Consider the following 16,473-nt stretch of genomic DNA (forward strand, 5'->3'; position numbering starts at 1 on the left):
CATCTGCAAGTGTTGCCACAAAAATTACATTTCTTCTAGAATGAATGTATCGCGTTCTCTTTCTTACCTTTGCCTCATTAATGGAATATTTATGCAATTAGCAGCGGCTACAGCAGCAAAAGGAACAAAACGTCCTATAAGGGGCGAGACATGCTGTGAAAAGGGGAGGAAAAGGTTTTCAGGTTTCACAATCTTTTTAAAGGGTCTTCTTAAGCCATTTTTTTTTTTTTACATATAAAACAGATTGTTCTCTTTGACTTAAAATTCAGAGAGAAGCCACTGTGAAGTCAAGGGCAAAAAAAATCTGACGTAAAACTTTTAACTGACAAAACTGACAACCCTCTCTGTCAGGGTAAGCATTGGCAGTAAGGTTGAAGGGGAGACAGTCTTGACTATTAGCATCGCCGTTGCCTAGAAGTGTGAGCTTCCTGACATACCCATCAGCATAATAGCAAGGAGTGGCATCAAAGAGACCTTAAATTTAATTCCATTCACTGGCAAGGTTATATCCACCAGGCATCAATATTAATAGCTTTGTAACTAAGGACACTGACTATACAGAAGCTATTGATCAAATCAATATGTTGTATAATCTGTTATGCTCTACTTAAAATAAATTCTCTTGAACATTTCGTCATTACTGCATTTTATCCAAAACTGAAATTTAACAAAAATATGTAAGACATGCTATTATTATTTTGGGGTGGGGGGAGCGGGTAAAGGAAGAGGAAAAGGTAAAGAGTCTTCTTTCATGGTAAATTTGAGGATTTAGTTAAATAACTAGACAATTTTCAACCTGAAATCAATTTAACAGAAACATCCAGCCATCTCCATAGCAGCTTCATTAACTCTGTAATGGCAGTTTGGGACAGAATTGCAAAAAATTGCAAAAATCGCAAGCAAAGAAATGTGTATCATCACTCATCACTGAAGCATGTATTAAAATTAAGCATTTGGAGAACAAGAATATATAAGCTCAACAGAATCCCTTGTGTAGGATCAGGTGATATGAAAATCCAATTCCCTACATTTTAAAAGTGAAAGCAACATAAATATTAAAAGGGAGGTGGTGAAAACTGTTGCAAGTATTGCTATTGCAAAATATAGTATTCTTGCAAAGTTTACAAGTTTTAATCAAAGATTTTGATAAAAGTACTAAGTTCATTGGCAAAAACTTCTTGACATATTTTCAGGAGTTTTGACAATAACAATAAGTAATAATAAATAAATAGGTATATGAATAACTACATCCTACATAAATATTATTTTATGCTTAAATATTCACACTTTGGCTTTGTCTACACTGCAACTGAACTGCAATCAAAGGTGTGATTGCAACTGGAGGAAGCATCCCGACACTAGCTTTAATCTAGCTAACTTGGCTAACACCACAAGTACATACCCAGGGTCTCAGAAGGGCTCATACAGCCTACGCCAGGGTCTGTGGCGTCATGTCTTCACTGCTATTTTTAGCCATGTTATGCCTACTTGAGCCGCAATCACATCTTTGATTGCAGTTTGACTGCAGCATAGCCATAGCCTTTGACACTTATGGCCAAATTTTCAGCCAGACTGAGGTTCAGCCTCCACGTTTGCTGGTGCAGTTTTGCATCTACAAAAAACGTTCCTGCACATTTTGTTCACATGAATGGATGATGAGCATATATATCTTAGTGCTTACTGGTCTAATTTCCTGATTTTCTTCCAAAAGATACTTAGACATGTAACACTGCCAGTGTAAAAATGGAGTACATGCAATTTGCACTAGCAAGAGGGAGGGATGGGCCACTGAAAAATCAATCTGCAGTTCTAAACGAGCAGTAGGTAATTATAGTTCCATAATGGGAATTGTGTTTAACAAGATGTAGCGGTACCAGAGGATGACTAAGCCACTAAAATTCTACCAAACATAAAAGTTTAACTAAGAAAAATTCAATACCTTGGTTAGTGCATTAAGTCCTAGAGCTGTTGCTACAGCACCTGTAGTGGCAGAAACATAGGCTGTTCCCAGCTGGCTAAAACAAAAATAAAAATGATTGCACTTGCACAACCTGTATTTGTATTAACTTGCAAAATCTTCAAATTCTAAAACAACATGCATCAATACTGTACTAAAATAACTTAGTTTAAAAACAAAGCTGCATTTTATTAATGTGGAATCAAATTTCTCTCTGCATCTTATTCTGTTCATCGCATTTTAGCTTTCGCTCATATGTCCAACTCTCTGAACTGAGGCTGTGAAGGATCGTATGTCCTATATTTAATCTGTTGATGTCCTTAATTAAAGACATTAACCAAAGCTTCTGACAAGGTAACAAGCTAATTTAGCATTCTCAAATGATTGGTTAAACAGTGCAATGAAGATCTCTATTAGAGATTATGTTGGCGTTTAAAAGATTGCTTAACTCATAGCAGTTATATTCATTTTTAAAAGGTTAAACATAATTGTAATCTCAAATCATTCTCAAGCATCTCTTCGCAACTGTGCTAACTTGTTAGCACGCACTCACACTGATTTGTGCAGTGACTCATGTCCACATACTGCATCAGAAATTACTGAAGCTCAACCATCTTCAGATAGATGGCAGTGCTGGTTACAAAGATATTTGAACTATTTGGTTAAGCATCTGACCTGACAGTAATTGGGGCATCTCCACTCCTGTTGGTGTAATTTACAATAGCGTTGAAGGACTGGTTAATCCACTGCCAGAAGACCACTGCTGGAGTAGTTCTTAAAACAAGAAAAAGTGTTTTTTTTTTAAATGGACATTAACAAAAGAGCGATGTTATACCAAGCAAGGTGAGTATGAACCTGAAGAGCTGCTAGGCTGTTCTTATTTATCTGAGCAAAGTTATTCCGAAGTACTTCAGCCAATCAGAAACTAGTTTATTACAGTAATCAAAATACAGAATACATTTTTAAACAAACACAAAATCACAACTAAAAACCATATCAGCAGTCAGTATAATAAAGCACAACCCTAATTATTCACTCAAGATGGGAGGTGAATTGCAACAACTGAGACATTATGGCAAAAGCTTAACTTCTAAAAATTGAACAAAAATATACGAACTTACTTCCACCTTATATATAGACCACATTTACAGACCTGGTTATTTCTCGCCCAGCTCCACAACCACATGGATTGGTAGTTTTCTTTGGAGACCACACACAGACACACACACACACACACACAGACACACACACACACACACCCTTTTTAAATCTACTTACTCCAAAAGTTCTTCAGTCTGCTACTGTGACATAAAACATGTCCTCTGACCCTGAAACATTTGTTTGAGTTCAGGAGTCAACAGGCGATTTTTTCATTATTAGCTCAAAGTATAAGCAAACATTTCTGCATGAACTAACAATAAATGTTGTTGTTGTACAGGAATGAATGTAAAATCTGTTTCAATATAGGATCAATGACAGATTCATTTGAAAAGAAAGTCTCTGAGACGTCCTCTAAATTGTGTAAATGCTACTAAGGTGATGCCTCAAGACAGAAATCCTACCTTGAAAGTATTTAAACACTTTAGCTGTTGGGTAGCAAGAAAGCTAAAGATCATGCTCAAGTTTCAAAGCTACAGTCTGAAAAACTGATGTGACTGCTATAATATTATCAAGATGGGTGCTTTAAAAATGCCTATGTGGGGAGGTTGGGTGGGGGGTAACTGTTCTACTATGAATTCTGAGATGGAAAACAACCCATTAATGTGAACAAAGAATATAGATTAGAACATTCTTTCTATTAAATTCAAGTAAATTGCACTTGTGGGGCCTTTTTCAGATGACAAAATATTATAATTATCAGGTTGTTCAGTGGAAAAGCTCCAGAAGACAAGTCATTGACAGAGACAAAGGACAGAGATCAGCAAATCGTTTACATTTCTTAATATAGATTGCACTGATAATATTTGTTTTTGTTGGTTTTGATAAAGTGATAAGATAAAGTGAGGATAATTTTAGAATCACTGAATCAAATACAATAATGTTATTGCCTCTAACTTCTCCACTGGTTCTTCTAAGAAAAATAATATTATTTCAGAAATAAATAAATAAACTAAAATAAAATTCAAGTACAAAGACTGCTCACAGAAGATACTAAGACTGGCCTTTGAAAGCAGACTCCACTGAATTTGTGAAGATTTGGAATAAGGATAATTCAGGTGCTTTTGAGGAAAAGGGAGGTAATAAAAGGGACATGGGACTGGACGACTGATAGACTGAAGGATGTTTAACACTTACTTTGCAGAGAGCATCCTACATGCCAGATCTCTACAGTAAGAATTATCAGACAGAATCTCCTCCTCTTAGTTCTCCAGATAAATCTCCTATATGGATGGGATTTTGGAACATTCAACTTCCCCAGTTAAATGAGGAAATACAGGATATTTGGTGAATTATTAGAAGAGGCTAAAAGGCTCACCTCACAGCTACTTCTAGAGGAAACAACCAATAAATGCAGGTAAAAGGGATGCAAGGACAGAAGAGGAAAGGAGGCAACATTTTATATTTTAAAAAGTATTTATAAAACATCTTTTAAAATGTTCTGATGAGCTAATTACATTAAATATTACCTACTTAATTTACTGACAGTGTTTGTGTTATATTGGCATCACTTACCTATAAAAGGTCATCATACAACCTGTGATAGTCATGTTCATTGGTACCTGAGCTGACATTCGGCCAATCAAAATCATCTTTTCACCGGTGTCTGGGTGAAAAGCTGAATCATACACATATTTTGCTCTCCATAGTTCATCTTCTGTCAGCCCAGGGGCCACAATACCTTGTCTTGGAAACAAATAAAAAATGTTGTTATAAAATATAGCAATTAGTATAAAAGGACTTTTGGATCAACAGAATAAATGTAAAAAGATAGAAGTGAGTATTGTACTTTAGCTTCTATTGTACTGCATGTTAAGAACCCCATTGACAAGTACATTTGGTAGATTAGCCTTTATATAGCTTGCTGAAGAAAGAATCAAAATTCCCTGCAATGGTTAGGAACCTTAGCTGATACTGCCCATAACAAAATTCTACCTGTTCAAAAGAATGTAGATATTTCAGCTATATAACTTCCATTAAAATCACTAATAATCACATAGACAAAAACCCATGCCCAAGTCTGAAAATTTATCTTCAGGTATCTGAGAAGCTATTTATCTCAAATAATAGAACAAGTAGTCAAAGTTAGCTCTCAGTATTGCTGTCATACCAACTATTTATCGGAATTAGACAGCTCATCCATAGACCAGAGTGCTTTCTTAGCATGGGTTCTCAGACCGTCATTTGTTAATTCATAACTCTAGATGCTACTATTTTAAATATCACATATACTTGGCATTACAAGAAGATAAAATAGAATACCTAAAGGAAGCGATATTGATTTGAAAATGTTTTAAATATTTCATTAGATGGATATAATCACCTACTGATATGAGTGACACTTAGCAAACCACAATCACTTATGGTCCAAGAAAAAAAATTGTCATTATTACTGATGGCCAAAAATATCCAACTATCATACCTGTAATCATGAACAATTTTTCTTGCATTTTCTAGTTGTTCATTAGGTAATAAAATATTCCTGGGATCCGTTACAGTAAAGAAATGATTGGCTCGTCCAACAAAAGTGCTTTGATCCCAACGGGGTTCCTTGATATTAATGTCTAATGGTATATCTGCTGACATTTTCATGAACTCTGTGTGCAAAGAAAAAAGATTTCAATTTGATAATTCTTAGTAATACATAATGTACCGAGAACCTCTAAGGATGTAATCTTGCTAGGTGCCAAACACTCTAAAATTCCATTAAAAACCCTAAATGAGCAAGTACATACTTTGAATGCAATGTATTTATCCCATATGCTTTCTGCAAACAACAAAGTGATTGGCATTAGTCAAATTGTCATTCACATGAGGAACAAGTGCAAGTTTATCTGAACATACATATATATTTTTACATTCCTTCTCTTAAATAGTGCACAGTAAAAGAATGATTCTCAGAAGATGAGTAACTGAAGAGCAGAATTTTATTGATAATAGCCTCACAAAATAATGGATAACGCAAAATACTAATTCAGTATTTGCTTTGCTTGAATTAATTATGTATTCTCTCGACACTCCACCAGACTGGAATAAGGTGACTTAAAGCGAATTAAAAATTAAATTGAGAAGACAGGCTTTAAGTGAGTTAAACTATTCTTCTGCACCTGTATTTTGTGAGAAAGCCTGTAAAAAAATTCTGGCACAGCAAAACAAAATTAAAGTTAGAAACACACAATACAATATCGTTTACTGTAACAGCTGCATTTTCTAGAGCTTACTGTAGATTATCCTTTATTTTTAAAAGTGTTACCAAGCAATCCATTACACTAAGAAGGTGTGCCAGTTTTCCTAGGCATAAAGGCAGGAAAGAGCACCTCTGCCAGTTAACCTCACAGACCTAGCAGTGTTCTGTCACCTCAGTAGAACAGGGTGACTTATTCATAGTTTGCTTCCACACCAAGAACAAATATCATCTGTTCAACCATTCATTCTAATTACTAAATAAGTCTGTGGAAAATGCTAATTAATAATGATTGGTTGGGGGGTCAATAAACAATTGTATTTCAAAGGCAATGCTTCCCACAGCCCTCTAAAACAGGCAAATGGATGTTAAAATACATCTAACTGAGAAGTGATGTTAAAGACAACCCGCTGTGTTTCTTATGGGTTTAAGACCGAATGGGACCATAAAAACAATGTTTTTTCAATGCATTTCTAAACATTAATTTTTAAACAGTATGGTATTCTGTCTAGTATTGAAAACAATCACAGACTTACAGACTTCAGTGAAAAAGAAAAGTAAACACATAAAACCCAATATGTGATCAAACACAAGACCTTGAGAGAACGACAGTTTCACTGTAGACACTACAGCAAAAGCAGGCAAAAGATCATACCAGCAAGAGCACATGCTCAGCTCCCCCTGATGTCACTGGAGCATGTCCATGTCCATAGGGGTTAGGGCCCAGAAAATTAAAGGTTTTGTGACTAAAATAATTTTAGCATCCTGATGAAAAGGCAGTTCCTAGTATAATACCGGCTGTATCAACTATAGCATTGTATCAACTATGCATCCGAAGAAGTGAGGTTTTTACCCACGAAAGCTTATGCCCAACTAAATCTGTTAGTCTTTAAGGTGCCACCAGACTCCTTGTTGTTATTGTTAAAAGTGGATTTCTACAACATGTTCAAATAAAACCTGAAAGTGGATTTCTAGAACCCGAAACAAATAAAAAACCCAAAACAAACAACCAAAGTTAATTAGACTTAAGAAAGGGAAAAATGTTATGTGAGAATGATATTTGTACTGTAATATATTAATTGCTAATTTCATTATCTTTGTCAGGAGAAACCAATACACTGTGTACCAGTTCGCTACCATTAAGATCTAGTTAATAGTCCAGGAGAAGTTCCAAAAGTTAAGACTTTTAATTGTTAAAATGCCAAACTTAAAGATATTTGCGTTCCTGTTGGGTTCACTGTTATCTAACTGGAGCTTCATTTGGGGTGGTGAGTTGTGTGCATATTATTTCCATTAATGAACTAACGGACTTGATATAAACTTGTATTGTCCAGGAGAGAGCTGGGTAGTACAGGACATACATTTCTGGTGGAAAATTTAAGACCGGGAGTGTGTTGGGGTCACCCTGCATTATAACAAAGGCTAGTGATAGCCAGAGTGTAACCCATGCGTGGCTGGCAGGCTGCAGTTACACAGAAACACACAGGGAGTGACTTGCATGCTGGAAAGCTGTTTGGGAGCAGCCCAGGTTGGAACTGCTTCAGCAAGGCATCATAAGGCACCCAAGATTGCAGGGCAAGGGTGGCCCAGCTGCTCATTATTCTACATGTATGTCAAGTATGTCACACCTTCCACATGGCATTCTTTCATATTCTGATCAAAGACAAGTCAAATACTGTTTGTGAGAAAATTAGTGAAGACACTGGAGTTCAGCAATTGAACTTGAGTTGTTGTGTCACTGAACCTGGATAGTTCTTTGCTGTTTATGTGAACAAATTCTGATGAGTATTTTCATCTTAACTTAGCTTCTCTTTTTACTTGGTTGATGCTTGCTTGCTAATGGAGAAAGATCAGGCACAAATTATGAAAGCTGTTTGAATTGCGTGAGACTGATCAAAATTAGATGTGTAGAGAAAAAAGTATAAAAAGAAGCACTTTATAACACAACTTCTAAAAACATCTTCAACAAATGAATTTTACACCAAAACAGAACTAGTCCATTCATGAAAAATGGAGAGTTAACACATCCAATAGACATGAACCGTTACTCAAAGTCCTTTTTTTCCACCTCAAGAGCACTTTGGAAGTCTTTGGAAAAGCAATTAAGTTATCTACAGATAGAAATTTCTTGGTCTTCATATCCTAAGCAGCCCAAAACAGCAAAAGTTGTAAGAGATATAAAATACCATCCACATTTCATATTGGAGATTAGGAAGCTGATTTAGACCACTGATACTATTGGTAAAAAAACCCCCAGTTCTTGGAATCAAGAAATTAACCATTTGCAAAAGTCAGGCCCGGATCCACAAAAGGGACTTTTGGCACTAGAAAATCACTGGAATCCACAAACCCTGGATTAGGCACCTAGACTCCCTATACAATACATTGGGAAATATAGGTGGGATCCACAAACGCCCCAGCACTCTAGGTAGGAACTGACCTAAGCTGGCCAACGGGGGATACCTTTCCTTATAATCTTTAGCCCAATGGTCAGAGTACTCACCCTGGTTCAATTCCCCCCAGCCTCCTGCCTGAGAAGATATTTGAAAAGGCATTTCCCACCTCTCCTCCAGATGCCTCACTAAGGCAGCAGTGTGCATGCCCAGAGGCAGAAACTTGGGTATCTAGGTAACTTTTACAATGAAAATGTAGGCACTGACTGAGCTTTGGCCTTGGCTACACTTGCAAGTTACAACGCTGTAAAGCCTCCCCCAGCGCTGTAACTCAGTCCCCGTCCACACTGGCAGGGCACTTGCAGCGCTGTATCTCCCTGGGTACAGCGCTGCAGGTACTCCACAACTCCGAGAGGAATAACAGCTGCAGTGGAGTGGCTATGACTCACAGGTGTGAGTGTAAACGCTTGCAGCGCTGTACTAATCACCTTGTCAAGTGGCCAATCCTCTCCATTGTTGTGACCGGCTGCAGGAACGTGGAAGTGACGGTTTCAAAGCTTGTACCACAGAGAAAAGCAAACAGATTGCAGCTTGCTTTGAGTGAGTGAATGAATGAGCAGGGGGCCGGGAGTTTGGAACTTGCAAAATAGAGAGCTGACATGCTCCCAAAAGCACTCTTTCTCCCCCCACACTCCCTGTCACAATCCACCCCCCCCCCCGTTTTGAAAAGCACGTTGCAGCCACATGAATGCTGGGATAGCTGCCCATAATGCACCGCTCCCAGCACAGCTGCAGATGTTACAAGTGTGGCCACACCACTGCGCTGGCAGCTGTCAGTGTGGACAGACTGCGGCGCTTTTCCCTACTCAGCTGCACGAAGACAGGTTTACCTCACAGCACTGTACAGCTGCAAGTGTAGCCAAGGCCTTTTTTTGGCACCTAAAGAGTTAGGCAGCAGCCAAGTGGGGGTTTTGTGCATCACAGTAATACCTACATCTGGGGTTTAGGCCCCTAAATCCTTTTGTAACATATGTCATGGGGACCATAAATTTGTTTTGTAAACAAAGTTACTACTGAGAACTGATGGCTGTGACAAAGATATTCCCTCTCCATGCACTTAGGTCAGAAAAGATTTTTTAAACTGTAAGATATTGAGGGAAAGGGCTTTGCCTTCCTTTATGTCTACACAGCACCTAGAACCTTTTGAATGCTTTTATAATTATTTATTGTTTAAATTACAACGAAGGCCTAGTAGTCACACATCATGCATAGCTTACTACATTTCACATATTATGAAAGATAGCATAGTTCTCTAAGATGTTAATCCCCACAAGACCTGTCACTGAGATTCAGTTTGCCCAAATTTTGCCTCACGTTTATCTCCTACCAAAATCAATGAGTGTTGGCACACACATGAAGGCAAAATTGGCTCCAATTAATTTTACCAAGTATGCAGAGCAGCTGTGTTATGCATGACATTTAGTAGTGGAAAAAAAAGAATTGGCAAATACAATTCATTTGGCTTTCCAGAACACAATAGACAAAGTACCTCAGAAGAGGTTTTGAAGGAAACTAAGTAGTCAACAGAAGCAAAGTTCTGTAATGGATTAGAAAGAAACTGGTTGAAAGACAGATAACAGATTAGGAGTCATCGTCCAGCATAGTAAATGGTTAACAGTGGAATGACCCAATGATCCATACAAAGACCAACACTGTTAAATAAAACTTGCTAATGACCTTGATGAAGTCATATTTTGTTCCCACTTACCTTTATACCAGGGATCCCCCAATATGGTGCCCGCGGGCGCCATGGCGTCTGCCAGGGCATCTAAGTGCGCTTGCGTACTAGCCAGTGGACGAGCATCCGCCGAAATGCCGCTGAGAAGCAGCGTCATCCAGAGGCGTTGCCGCCAAAATGCCGCCAATTTTCGATGGCATTTCGGTGGCGACGCCTCCGGATGCTGCTGCTTTTCGGCGGCATTTCGGTGGTGACGCCTATTGACATTGCCGCTTGTCGGCGGCATTTCGGCGGATGCTCGTCTGCCGCTATGGTCCTCCATGCTTCGTTGTCTGGCACCCGCCAGACGAAAAAGGTTGGGGACCACTGCTTTATACTATCCCTTTATGCATGTCTCTGATAATTATACACTATTTCTTTCAGTTAAACAACTATTCTTTAGAAGAAAAAAAATTGAGTTTATTGTGTTTTCAATTAAAAAAAATCATCTGTCGTGATATTATATTTTTACATTTAGTCTATACTGTCAAACATAGAAGATTGAAATAACAAGGCCATTACATTAAAAAGATTTCTGTTTTCAGCCAGTTCCAAGATTATCCTTTAACAAACATTCTACTGCGCTAGACAACAAATCCTATTATTGACTTAAACATCAGTCAATACCTGATTGCTATCCTGCTAAAAACTCATAAACAAAGTTTACAGTATGTACACATATTTCTCCTTGTCAGGAACCACATGGATTTTTGTTTCTAGTCTCCTAATTTATTCTGGCACCAGGAAAACTGTACATTGTATAAATAAATTGACCCTTTTTTGTCCTGGAGGTGCAGACGTTAGTAGTATAAAGAGGTTGTGATGGGTTGGATCACAGAAACCCCTTCGAGACTGCCACCTGATGTGCTTAGACTACCTCTGAGCAGCGGCGGCTCCAGGCACCAGCGCGCCAAGCGCGTGCTTGGGGCGGCAAGCCCTGGGGGGCGTCCTGCCTGTCCCTGTGAGAGCAGCAGTCAGGCAGCCTTCGGCGGCATGCCTGCGGGAGGTCTGCTGGTCCCGCAGATTCGGTGGCAATTCGGTGGCGGGTACGCTGAAGCTGCAGGACCGGCGGACCTCCCGCAGGCATGCTGCCGAAGGTAGCCTGACCGCCGTGCTTGGGGCAGCAAAAAAGCTAGAGCCGCCCCTGCCCCTGAGCCTGTTTTCCCTGCCAGCTTGGGACTTCAGTCCCTTGCCTGGTTTGAGCCAGACACACTTGCCTGCTGCAAACACAGATCCAAGTCTGAACCACGTCCCCCACAAGCTACAGGCTTAATTGAAGACAGCTTAAGAAGCTCTCCTGGTCCACACTCAGATACCCAACTACCAATGGAGTCCAAACCCCAAATAAATCTGTTTTACCCTTATAAGCCCCTTGACTAAAGCTTATACAGCGTAAACTCATAAATTGTTCGCCCTCTATAACACTGAGAAGTATGCACAGCTGTTTGCCCCCCCCCAGGTATTAAACATACTCTGGGTTAATTAATAAGTAAAAAGTGATTTTATTAAATACAAAAAGTAGGATTTAAGTGGTTCCAAGTAATAACAGACAGAACAAAGTGAATTACCAAGCAAAATAAAATAAAACACACAAGTCTATGCCTAATACAGTAGGAAAACTGAACACAGATAAAATTGAACTCCGAGATGTTTCAATAAGCTTCTACCACAGACTGGATGCATTCCTAGTCTGGGCCCAATCCTTTCCCCTGGTACAGTCCTTGTTCCAGCGCAGGGGGTAGCTAAGGGATTTCTCATGACTGCAGCCTCCTTTGTTCTGTTCCACTCCCTTATATATCTTTTGCACAAGGCGGGAATCCTTTGTCCCTCTCTGGGTTCCCATCCCTCCTTCTAAATGGAAAAGCACCAGGTTAAATAAAGATGGATTCCAGTTCAGGTGACATGATCACATGTCACTGTAAGACTTCATTACCCACTTGCCAGCACACAGGTATACAGGAAGATTTATAAGAAACCAGGGCCGATGCTTCCATTTAGGTGACCTAGGCGGTTGCCTAGGGTGCCAGGATTTGGGGGAGTGGCATTTTGTCGCCCTCGGCAGCAATTAGGCGGCGCGGGGGGGGGGTCCTTCCATGCACCGGGTCTTCGGCGGCAATTCTGTGACGGGTCCTTCACTCGCTCCAGGACCCGCCGCTGAAGTGCCCTGAAGACCGGGAGCATGGAAGGACCCCCCCGCCGCAGAATTTCCGATGACGACCGGGAGCGCGGAAGGACCCCCGCCTAGGGCGCCAAAAACCCTGGCACCGCTCCTGAAGTAAACAGAGCCATCTACAGTCAACTGTCCTGGTTAATGGAAGCCATCAAAATTCCAAACGACCATTAATGGCCCACACTTTGCATAATTACAATAGGACCTCAGAGTTATACTTCATATTTCTAGTTTCAGATACAAGAGTGATACATTTATACAAATAGGATGACCACTCTCAGTAGATTATAAAATTTGTAATGATACCTTACAAGAGACCTTTTGCATGAAGCATATTCCAGTTACATTATATTCACACTTATTAACATATTTTCATAAAATCATATAGAGTGCAACGTCACAGAGGTATTAACTCAAAGGCTGCAAACATCTGACTAAACAAAAAGCACAATTCATGAGTGCATACTGCAGCCAGTGAACACTATTGTCTGATGTTTTAAGACTGTTTTCCTGGTTTATACTCTTAATGTGTTAAGATCATTTAAGCGTCTAAATGTTTCTCTAGACAAGTGTTATTAGCCTGGCTATTTTACTACAGGAGGTCTGTGATGCACTGCTTGTGCAATGCTGTTTTAGGAATGTTACTGTCTCAATAAACAGAAGCCTATGCTGTCACATGGAAGGTCATCTCAAAGATGCTCAAAGCAGTCCAGATTCTCACATCTTTTATTTTGACAATTGCATTGGATTAAGAGGTTGGATTATTTGGCAATAAAATCAAATCAGCTATTCTGAATGCTGGCCTTGTCAAAGCAAAGTGTGCTAAGGTCTTTCCAACAGATGGGACCTAAATTTGAAATAAAACACAACCTTGTGAAACCAGAAAAAATAAAGATGAAATAAGGACAAATAGTTTCCAGTAATGATTAGGGCACATGAATAGTTCCCACTGACCTAACTGGCTCACTTGCAGCAGAATGCAATATTGGTCCCCAGATAAAAAAGGGTTTATCTACTGCAGTTGATGCCCAATACCTATTAGCCCAAGATCTACATTTTCTTGCCAAGGTTAAAAGTACTAGTGCCACCACTCCTTTTCAGGCCAGTACCTTGCAATTTAAATGGCACCATTACGTGCTAAGTTGTTGTTGCAATTCAATATTGTACTGTACTCATGATAATCAACTTTCTATTTAATACAGTTTTATTACCTAGCTGAATAACAGAAAACAAAATTTGTTGTATATAATTATTCAATGAATTTCACAAGTAGTCATCAAATGATATATTCATTAAATAGCCTTTGATCAGTTAAGGAGTCAGTCTAATATTGCATAAGAGTATATGTCAACTGAATTATTCAATAATTACCAGTGAATTTTTAAAAATATAGTCACTTCTTATTGTACCAGCTCTACTTATTACCTCTTTCTTGCTTTTTGTCATAACTTCCTTCCATTACGAACTTCGCTTTTTCTTTCTCTGAAAGAGCTCCAGGAAAGTGGGGATTTTTCCAAGTACCGTAAATACCTTCAAAACTGCTGTATATTTACTAAAATAAGTAACCATAAACTAGGGGACTCAAAGAGCACTAACTCTGTTGTCCAAACTTACTGTAAATATAGTTTCAGTACATGTTAAATATACAGATAACTTACATTATCTCCCATATTTCAAAGTTCCAAAATTAGCTTACACAAGAGAAGCTCAAAGTCCCCCTGGATACTAGAAGAATAATAAAAGCAACTCAGATTGGGGGTGGGAGGTTGGGAATCTAGTTCTATTATTAAATCAAAAGGGTATCTTAGGAGATAGCAGTGTCTATTTGCATTTTTTTATAGAAAGTTGGCAACCTTCCTTCATCAAAAAGGGGAAACACTTTTCTAATTCATGGACTTCCAAAGAAACAAGTTGGCACAATGACAGGCTATTTATAAAGGTACTTTGAAATGCTGAAGATACTCTTCATGATAACTACGTAACTGCTAATAGACCAGTACAATCGAATAATACAGTGACTTTCACAAAGGCTCTCAAAAGACCTTTATTAACACTTATCAGGTTTCTCAACACCTTTGTGAGGTATCATTTCCCCCATTTTAAAGATAAGGACACTGAGGCAAAGCAGCAATAACTTGCTCATGGCTACAAGGCAAGTCAAAGCCAAGAACAGAACCCAGAATGTCTGAATACTAATCTTTAACCATCTCTGCTACAGCAGTTACTTACATTTTTTTTTTTTTTTTTAAATGGAGATATCCTATCTCCTAGAGCTGGAAGGGACCTTGAAAGATCATCAAGTCCAGCTCCCTGCCTTCGCTAGCAGGACCAAATACTGATTTTTCCCCAGATCCCTAAGTGGCCCCCTCAAGGATTGAACTCACAACCCTGGGTTTAGCAGGCCAATGCTCAAACCACTGAGCTATCCCTCCCCCCTCTACATACTCTATGATAGTGTGGTAAATAAATTCTCACAAATTATCCAGTTGGGGGAGGGAGGGAAGGAAGAAAAAGAATTCCCACTTGTCGTCTAATGGGCTTTATAGACTGTTAACTAGCACATGGAAATAAACTGAGTCAGCGCACAGAGTGCATCATAAGCATCTTATGCTCTCTTGGTCCTGCCTTACTCAAAAAGGGCTCACACATTAAGCGTTCGTTGAAACTTCCAAGAGATCTTCAAGAGGACCACAAGCAATTAAGCAAGACTCATTGCCATTGGTATCATTAGGCATCAATTTGATCTCTGGGAGATGTCCCAATTAAGCATAAACTGGTACTTTATCTTAGGAATTTTAGTAGGTAGACTATTGAACTGATGCAGGTGATTCTACCAGACCCACATAGGTAACGTTTGCTCACATGTGAGAAACTTGTCTGGCCAAATCGTATACAGTAGGGGAAGATACATTTTACTAAGAACAAAATACTGCTTAGAAAAAGAGAGGGGGAAAAAAAATAAACCCTGCTACTTCCAAATGTTGAGACCCAGCATGTTGTGGATCTTTCCAAGCTCCCTGGGGCATGTGCTGTACCTTCCTCTAAATTCTATATAGCATCAACAATGTTACCAGCACTCAAATAATAAAAGAAAATGTAAACCTGCATTTTCAGATTTTGTTAGCCTGGAATATACAATAAATTGAAACAAGCCAATATGACCTGTTTCATATATTTAAGGTAATGAACTTTTGCTTTGATACACTGTTGCCAATAGCCCATTTTTAATCTCTAACACTTAATGTGATGAATTCTTCCACAGTCCTATATAATCTTTCCTATATAATCTTTCCTATATCTAAGAAAGAGGTCCACAAAGAACTACTGTATTAATTTCAAAGTGTCATTTTGTTTTTAAAAGATTTTGACATTTACATAAGGTTCACACAGTACCAGGGACTGTACACAAAATCATACACTGCATGAATCCTGGCTTAATCATCAAAGCAATGCTAACACTGTAAAGTTATGCATTCATTTAAATATTAGTGTTTCTTCTGATCATAAAACCAGCACTAAAGTGACAGGAAAATATCTAGAATTTCCTTGAGAGGTGTGGAGCATGTAAAATTTTAAGTCAGCTTCCATCCTGCCAAATTTAATAGGCCACATTCAGAGGTGAACTGTAAGTTACTGACTGATAAGTGAGAATAAGCAAGCCTGAATTGCTGTAACTTACACGAGGAGGGTAAGATCTATAAAAGAAACTAACAAGGGGTGTAAAGTGTCTGTTAAAGTAGGACCCTCTCTCTGTAAATTACACTGACACTTTTGCACCCACATACAGAGGTATAATTTTCACCATTTTACATAACTAGAGTTGGTAGAAACTGA

General features: G+C 38.8%; 1 protein-coding gene across 5 annotated transcripts in view; it reads right to left on the reverse strand.

Annotated features, from left to right (window-relative positions):
- SFXN1 (sideroflexin 1) overlaps nt 1-16,473 on the reverse strand; it is a 42,265-nt gene that overhangs the window by 14,873 nt on the left and 10,919 nt on the right. For 2 of the 5 annotated variants that reach the window (XR_004646824.1, XR_004646825.1), the window contains exons 1-6: nt 14,065-14,152; nt 5,538-5,712; nt 4,631-4,801; nt 2,633-2,731; nt 1,940-2,015; nt 68-153 (exon numbers count right to left, since the gene is read on the reverse strand). Coding sequence is in view for 3 of the 5 variants with exons in the window: in XM_034778915.1 (XP_034634806.1) it covers nt 68-153; nt 1,940-2,015; nt 2,633-2,731; nt 4,631-4,801; nt 5,538-5,707 (602 nt within the window). In the remaining 2 variants the exon portion in view is untranslated. Of the gene's footprint in view, nt 1-67; nt 154-1,939; nt 2,016-2,632; nt 2,732-4,630; nt 4,802-5,537; nt 5,713-14,064; nt 14,153-16,473 lie in introns of those variants that run through there. The other 3 variants (XM_034778916.1, XM_034778918.1, XM_034778915.1) reach the window with 2 other exon arrangements.

Source organism: Trachemys scripta, chromosome 8, assembly GCF_013100865.1.
Source record: "Trachemys scripta elegans isolate TJP31775 chromosome 8, CAS_Tse_1.0, whole genome shotgun sequence".
Lineage (NCBI taxonomy): Eukaryota > Metazoa > Chordata > Testudines > Emydidae > Trachemys > Trachemys scripta.